This window comes from Ictidomys tridecemlineatus, chromosome 13 (assembly GCF_052094955.1).
Source record: "Ictidomys tridecemlineatus isolate mIctTri1 chromosome 13, mIctTri1.hap1, whole genome shotgun sequence".
Classification (NCBI taxonomy): Eukaryota; Metazoa; Chordata; class Mammalia; order Rodentia; family Sciuridae; genus Ictidomys; species Ictidomys tridecemlineatus.
Genome location: NC_135489.1, coordinates 87,595,339 through 87,603,928, shown reverse-complemented (window position 1 = coordinate 87,603,928; position 8,590 = coordinate 87,595,339). Strand labels below are relative to the sequence as shown.

The window sequence follows — 8,590 nt, the reverse complement described above, 5'->3', positions numbered from 1 at the left end:
AGTGAGCGCTGTCCAATCCTGCTCACGGCCGGCGAGGAGGGCGGGCTCCGCAATCCAGCTGAGGCGCTTTTCCCGGACTCCGCCATTCCTGCCCTCAGGCTCGGGGCTCCCGTGGGCGCTCGGGAGACCCGGGCCGCTCTGCCTGCAGGTGCTGACCGTCCCTGGGAGCCGGCCTGGCTTGCGAGTGCCGGGAAATGGTGAGTGTGCGGGGGCGTCTGGAGCCTGCGGAGGGGGTCTGGGGAGGGAGACCCTGGGTGCCGCGGGGTCGCTGCGGCGGGAGCGGAGCTAGCCGCCCGGACGCCGGCAGCCGCCGGGGTCTGCGGGCCTGCGCCTCGCTCTGGGACAGTGTCCATGAGTCCCACTGGCCAGCGGGGCAGGGACCCCGGGCAGCCGGCCCCGAGCCGCAGGGCGTCCAGGCTCCGGCCGCAGGTCGGTTCTGGCGTGAGTGCGGGCGCCGGCCTCTTCCCTGACGGCGCGGTGATCGGACGGCGTCCGGGTTGCCCTGCACGTGGGGTTTCCCTGCCGGAGAGCTGCGGTCTAGGGACCTAGCTTTCCCCTGGGCTAGCAGCTTCCTCTCCTGGTTCTTTTTGGTCCTGGAGGCTGATCGCAGGGGTGCTTTACCACCGAGCTACGTCCTGGTACTTTACCTTTTTTTATTATGAGACAGGGACTAGCTAAGTAGCTGAGGTTGGCCTTGTTATGGTTCCATTTATAGAGATCTTTCTAGTGTCATGAAGAATGTAATTCTTACATACATTTGGGTTCCTATATGGACTTGTTTATATTGTGATTCCTTGCTTTTTTTTTTTCACATAATGTCTAATATACGGGTGTCAGGTAATGTTAGCTACTTGTTTTGCCCTTGTAATTAAAAAGTTTCTTGGCTAACAACACATATTTAACTGTGGATGTGTTTTAGAACTTTGTGCTTCGCTTTCTTTTATTAAAAGTAAAACATGCTGATTTTTTTTTTTAAATCAGTGCATTACAGTTATACGTACTACTGGGGTTTATTTTGACATAATCCAACAGGCATGGAATATAATTTGCTCCATTTCAGTCCCTAGTAATTACCTTTTCCCTCTGCTCCTGCCTTCCGCATTCGCCCTCTCCTGGTTATCCTTCTATTTATTTGTAGATTTTTAAATTTCTGCTTTATAAATACACATAAAGTGAAATTCACTATGATATAGGAACTTTGATGGGAAAATATTGTAGATTAATTTTGGAGAAAATGGTCAACTTTGTAATGATTTTTATCATATCTACATATGGGATGGGTAATTGGTTCTTTTATGTGCTTTTGTTTATTTTTTCATCATTTCTACATATTTTATTTTTCAACATGTATATATGTGAAGGTACCACATGCAGGTGACACCTGTTTAAAACTTAAATGTGGTGCTTTGTACTATTTTAAAACTGGATATGATATGAGCAAGAGTGTGGCTGGCCCCTAGTAACCATTTTCCCCACAGTTCCTTGTTTATCTCTTCCAAAATGTACATTCTCCTGAACCATCCACCTGGGTTTCCCATGTTTGGATGAATACAGCTGTGTTCCTTCATGTTGTTGTGGGCATATGTGATTTCCCTAAGTCTCTGTGCTGGTGGAGTATCAGGTATCTTCAATAGCAAAACAGTTTCCACAAATAAATAATAACAACTTAAACTTCTTCAGTTTATGGGAATTCATGTGCTTCACATCTTCGTCTATACTATTTAGTTTTGTCTACTGTGGGGTTTTATTTTATATTTCTCTAATGTCCGAAGATGTTGATTGTTTTATTGAACAGAGATAGCTCATATATGAATTGGCAGTTTAAGTCTTTACCTTGCATTTCTTTGGTGTTTTCTGACTTCAAAGATAAGAAAATCCATCCAATGAGGCAGGATAGAGTTGGATTCCAGGGAGAAAATTATTTTGCTTTTAATCATTAAAAATGTTTATTTGAAGCTGGGCATGGTGGTGCATACCTGTAATTCCAGCAGTTCAGGAGGCTGAAACAGGAGGATCATGAGTTCAAAGCCAGCCTCAGCAAAAAGCAAGGTGCTAAGCAACTCACTGAGACCCTCTCTATAAATAAAATAAACAATAGGACTGGGTATATGGTTCAGTGGTTGAGTGCCCTTATAAGCCCCCCCCCCCCCCAAAAAAAAGGTTATTTGCCTTTGCCTGTTTTTCTTCTTCTGAGTGTGTATTGTAGGTTTCTTGTCTGTTCTATTTTTGGAGGCTATTTCAAATGGAATTCTAGGGAAATTCTAAGAGGAAAAATAAATAGGGAAAACCTCTCTTCCCTATGACTTCAGAAAAATGAATATATTTTCTCAAAGTCATCTGGTAAATAAATTGGTGAATGACACATTCCCTAAAATATCTGCTTCCAGTTTGGAGATGTCATCACCCATTTTTCCACAGAAATGGAATGAGAAATTGACAGTGGGGAAATGCAACAGTGGTCCACTTTAGGCTGTGAATATAGCCCTTACTGCTCTGCCTTTGCAAATTATTTTTAAAATGGACATGTTTTTCCCCTTTCTCTCTCCATGTTCCTCCCTGATCTCTCCCCTTCCCTAATGTCAGGGGAAACAAACAAGATTACCTTTATTCCCCATTTTAGGCAGATTTAGCTGTTCTTGAGTACACACCCATCATAGGAATGAAGTTATCCAAACTCCAACAGAAAACATGTGGAATGTAGCCTTTGAATCACATTTTTAAAAAGCCCAATGTTCTTGCTGATGGGAGAGCCACAGCCTCTGGAAGAGTCGTCCCCTGTGTTTCTCCTTTGCTAGCAAAGCAATAAATCTTCCTTTTCCTTTTACTAAATAGAATAGAATAGAATAAAGTAAAATTCTTCTCTTCCTTGAAGGTTTTTTTTTTCCTGGAATTTTAAATAATTAATTTATTTTATAGTAGAATGTATTTTAACATATACTACATCAATGGAGCACAACTTCTCATTCCTCTGGCTGTACGTGGTCCAGAGTCACTCCAGTAGTGTAATCATACAAGTATTTAGGGTAATAATGTCTGTCCTGTTTACTAACCTTCCCATCCCCACAACTCTACCCTTCCCCTCACTCCCCTCTACACAAACCACAGTTTCTGCATTATGCCCTATTCCTCTACCCTACTATAGATCACCATCCGCTTATCAGAGAAACCATTGGGCTTTTGGTTTTTTAGGATTGGCTTATTTCACTTAGTATGGTATTTTCTAGTTCCATCAGTTTACCTGCATATGCCATAATTTCATTCTTCTTTAAGGCTGAGTAATATTCCATTGTGTATATGTACCACATTTTCTTTATTCATTAATCTGTTGAAGGTAGTGGTAGTATGGCCATTTTGACTATTTTAATTCTGCTTACCAAAGGCATGAAAGATTTTTCCATCTTGTCTGAGTTCTTCTTTGATTTATTTTAGTGTTCTGTAGTTTTCATTGTAGAGGTCTTTCACCTCTTTTGTTAGACTGATTCCCAAGTATTTTATTTTATTTTTTTGAGGATATTGTGAATGGGGTGGTTTTTCTAATTTTTCTTGCAGTGTAGATTCATCACTTATGTAGGGAAATGCATTTGTTTTATGGGTATTGATTTTATATCTGGCTACTTTGCTGAGTTCTAGAAGTTTTCTGGTGGAATTTTTGGATCTTCTAAATATAGAATCATGTCATCAGCAAAATAGTGATAGTTTGAGTTCTTATGAGTATTCCTTTAATTTCTTTCATCTGTCTGATTGCTCTAGTTAGAGTTTCAAGGACTGTATTGAATAGAAGTGGTGAAAAAGGACATCCCTCTCTTGTTCTAGTTTTTAGAGGGAATGCTTTCAATTTTTCTCCATTTAGAATGATGTTGGCATTGGGCTTGGCATAGATAGCTTTTACACTGTTGAGGTATGTTCCTACTGTCCCTGAGGATGGGAGAGTTGTGGGGGGAGTGGGTTGGTATGAGAACATGAGCCTGTAATAAATGGGAGAAAATGGGCTTTAAACCCTTGAGGATTGAGTAAGTTAGAGAGAATTGGGGAAAGACAACATAGTGAGTGCTGTCTTTAAATTGTATTTGCATGGGGCAATGTTGTTCAGTGATGTTGGGTTGAGAGGTGTCCCAGATTGTGGGGTTGATCTCAGCTAGTAAGGGATGATCAGGAGGCTTAAGGGGTGTGGGGACAAGTCTAAGCTGGAATGTACTAGAAAAATGGTGGATTGTAAAGGGGAAATGGAGATGGAAGTCTTCAATTTTTGAAGGCAATCTTGGGGGAACCCACTAGGGAGACCGAGAGATCTAGGAGATCTGGGTCCACAGGGCAATTTTGCATGATAATGAAAGAGTGGGATAGTGAGAGGGATCCAAATGTGCAAAAATGGGGGGTCTTTAATGGATATAGAGGGGTTCTGGAGCCTCCCATACTGGAGGTATTTGCTTTGAAAGTGGCTCTATGCTGTTTTGTCAAAAGAAAAATCCTTGCCCTAGTTTCGACCACAAAAGAATTGTGAAAGAGGTTTTCTCCAAATTGCTGACACTAATGTCTGATTTGCAGTCTCCTGAGTTTCTGGGATTACAGCATGTGCCACTATAGCCATCTTGACCTTTCTTTGGACTAAAATGGAATCGATTCTCAGTAAAATCCTTTTCCCATAAATACCAACCCCAGTGTCCTGTACATAGTGTAATCTCAGTAAATATGAACTGACTTCAATGAGAAAAAACATGGCTCTCAAAAATGACTTTGTGCAAAGAATAGAAATTAGGTAATGCAGGTGCTATGTTTAAATAGTCTTTCCCGAAGGATGGTGCATTAAAGGCTTGGTTACAAGGATACTTTACCCTATTAAAATCAAAGGATGACTTCCACACTACTCAGGTGTTGGGTTAAATTGTAGGTGGAGGAAATGTCTCCTCAGCAGATCTGTCTTGGGCACTTGCTTCCCTATTGCCAGGTTGTTTCATTGAGTCTAGGTTAAAGAATGATAAATGGCCTACAAATACCAAAAAGGAAGGAAAACATTGCAAATTTATGGAGTGCAGCAAATACATTTTCAAATTTAACTCATTTAAAGAAATAAAAATATCATTGAGATTTTATTTCTCAAACATAGCTCTAAGCTACTTATTCATATTATTCCAGGTTTTCCAAAACTTTTGTTTCTAATAATAAGTACTCAGGGGAAAGAACTCCTGCATTTATTGGAGAAGTTTCTCTTCACTTCCTTAATGTGCTAGAGAATCTGCATGATTAGGGTGGTTGAGCAAAAGGTATTTGAGTTTTGGAGTTAGGCACTAGTAATTCTGAGTTTTACCTCAGACAAGCCTGTTAGCATATATGGTGAATGGAAAGTTTTCTTAATTTGGAAAAGTCATATATAAACTTCATCTGAAAGAAAAAGCAGAATGAAAGATAGCAAAAAACAGCTCCATTTCTTCATGCAGTCAGTTTCTATGCCCTTGGCATTGTTTTTTTTTTTTTTTTAAACAATTGTTCCCATTTACATTCAGAATTTCCTTTCCAAGCTTTGCGTCTAACTTTGCCAGTAGAATGCAGTGAATAGGACAATGTACCAGTTTTAGGCCTAGGCCAAAATATCTTGAAAGCCTCTGCTTTTCCTTTTCAAACCCTACCTGCTCCATGAAGACTTATGAAGGATAAGATGCCAGCAAAGGAGGAAAAAAGTGTCCCAGGGGACAGCCAACTCTCTCCCAAAAGCAGAGATACAAAGTCAAAGAATAGAACATATTCCTGATGGAGCCCAGCTGAGACTAGAAGAGTAGCCTAGATAAACCCAGTCTAAATGGGCTTTCTTAATCATGATCTAACAATTTTAATCATAAGCTATTAAACTTGGAGGTGGCTGTTATGCTTGATATCTATCCAGTACACACACCCACTGCAAGCAGGATGCCAGGAATAATGACATGCTGATTTCAAGTAAACTGACAAGCAGAAGACATGTGATAGGTACCTTCCTGTTCCTCTGAGTTAATATTTACTATCTTGTTAGATCATTTTGAGTGACATAGAAATGCATGTAGACATGAAGATTTTAACAGTGCCTAAATTCACACAGTACTGCATACTAAAGATGAAATAGACAACCATAAGAATAGAGCTAAAGCTAAAATGTAAAATAAGTGTGTCTTTAGTCTGCTCCCTTCCCCTCTAAACTCTGGTGTTCAGGGTGAAGACAGATCTGAACTCCACATGGGATTCATTCCTTCAAAGACCACATCATGCATTATTCACTGATATCTGAAAAGGGGAATGTGCCTCTGCCAAACAGCAGTTGGGGAGCAGTGTTTTACCTTTGAGGACTTAATTCTCTCAGGGCACCATCTCTTCTCCACTTGGGCCAAAGGGTAGTTCTTGGGAGGAAAGTCATGTTTCCTCACCTCTGATGGAAAAGGGGTTTCAGGTCATTTACTTCCCTGAAGTCTGGAGCATTTGCAACTTGCCACCCCTTGATGTCACACACCTAGAATGTGGGTGGTCTGTATCGAGAAGTGCTAGAAACTTAAAACAGAGGGAGTTGTAAAGGTTTAGTGTCAAAAATATGTATAATTAACAATTCTTGGAAAGGTTTCAGATACACTGTGATAAATAAATTATTATAATTAACTTCACTTGTTCCTTTTCATTTATTATGTGACAACTAAAATTTCAAAGTTACACATGTGGCTTATATTTAATTTTTATGGATAAAGATGCTGTAGTGGGTTGTCTGTCTTGCAAAGATCAAGCTGCCTTTTCAAATTATAAGAAGATGTGCTGGTAGTGGTGGTTTTTACCTATAATCCCAGTCACTTTGGTTCCTGAGGCAGAAGGATCACAATTTTGAGGTCAGTCTCGGCAACTTAGACTCTGTCTCAAAATAAATCTTAATAAGGACTGGGGATAAAGCTTAGTGACAAAGTGCCCCTGTATTCAAACATGCACACGTGTGTGCGCACACACACACTCATGCACAACCAGAACATGAAAGTTATAAAACCTGAAAATTTAAAGTAATTCTCACAGTATTATTTACATTCGTGAATGCACATTATTGATATTGATAAATTGATACAACTGTACATTCCAGGTGAAATTCAAATGTCTTCTTTGCAAGGTCAGCTATTCCTCAAGGTAGGAAGCTCTCTCTGAAAAGGGTTGTAGCTAGGAACCTGTCAATCTTGTGTTCTGTTACCAGACTTTGAATTTTTTCACCTGTCACTCAGGGCCAGAGGTATCTGAGCCTGGAGCTTTGTCCAGTTAGGGATGATGGGATGAGAATTATCCAGTCAGAGGCACAGGTGGATAAGAGGGGTAAAAGGATAAAAGGCAGATAAGACTTCCTAATCTGAAAGATTTCTGTCTCTGGCTCAAGCAAAGCTCTGAATCCATCTTCAGATTCCCTGATGTCTGGGTGTCACAGGCCCTGTCACTCTTGACTTTTCTTGTGCTGGAGCATTTGTAGAGAGGTTGCCTGGACACAGCAGGAGTCAGGAAATGGTAAGTCTCCAGGGTTAGGTGTGGTGTAACATGGGCTCAGCCAGACTGACTGGGGGGACCTGGGCCTGAGGTTAGATATTAAATCTGTGAATTCCATTCCAGCACAGGTACAGCTTGATATCTGTTCTTTCAGGCCCACATGATTGCTTCACCCTGTGCCTGATTGGATATCTTGGAGAAATCTGGAGCCCTTTTTGTGCGGCTCCTTGCCTATACCTTACACTGACTCAGAATGGGTCATGAACACAGGGATGGTCATCATGGGAGAATCCTGACTTATGTAGAAGATTTCTATTGGGAGCATCTGTGGTCTGTAGCAATCCTTGTCACTCATTCCTACCCAGAGGTCGCCTATTTTGTACTGTTTTCCAAGTCTGTGGAAAGCATGGTCTTTCTAAGTGCTGTATTCCTCCTTCCAGTTCACTACATAATTAAATGTGTACCCATGCTACATTTCAAATGGCAAAGTATTTTAATTCATTTTCACTGTTATTCGTGGCATTTAAATTTTTTTGTTTTGTTTATGATTATCCACATAACAGGAATTCAGGGACTATTTCATCACCTGACACTCAGATGTAAAATATCTTTGTATCTCTTCTCCATTTATCTTTCTGAGGCACAGATGCCCTATTGGAATGTCTTTTTGAGTCTCCCCTTAGGAAACATGATAGGATGATATGTCCTCGGTCACTGCTGTATCTTTTCCTGGTTCTCCATTAAGACCTGCAGGAGACTGACACAGGTTCCAGTAGCTGCCGTGTCTCAGTGTTCCTAGAGGATATCAGCCCCTGTTCATTCACCTCCTCCTACAGAGCAGCTTGAGTTTCTGGAATGGAGCCTCTTGTACTAGCAACTGAGTAATCTGGGGAGCATAGGAATGTTTGGGCAGAGGTTTCATCAATGTAGATCATGGATTGGACATTAGGATTATCTTCCCCCAACTCTAGTTTCTAATCCTTGCAGACACATTTTTAGTCTAGTATTGAAGAGAAAGTCAAAGGTGATCCTTTTCTCTAGGTCCTCAGAGTTGTGAAAGGAGATTAAACTATTCTAGAGAACTCAGAAGATTATCCAGTGAATTCTTATGGATGTTTCC

General features: G+C 40.8%; 1 protein-coding gene across 22 annotated transcripts in view; it reads left to right on the top strand.

Annotated features, from left to right (window-relative positions):
- The first annotated feature begins 9 nt into the window (after positions 1-9).
- Positions 10-8,590, top strand: part of LOC101962607 (uncharacterized) — a 122,432-nt gene continuing 113,851 nt past the window's right edge. For 6 of the 22 annotated variants that reach the window (XR_013429807.1, XR_013429806.1, XR_013429805.1 and 3 more), the window contains exon 1: positions 40-197. Coding sequence is in view for 2 of the 22 variants with exons in the window: in XM_078030421.1 (XP_077886547.1) it covers positions 195-197 (3 nt within the window). In the remaining 20 variants the exon portion in view is untranslated. Of the gene's footprint in view, positions 198-8,590 lie in introns of all 22 variants that reach the window. The other 16 variants (XR_013429817.1, XR_013429815.1, XM_078030422.1 and 13 more) reach the window with 8 other exon arrangements.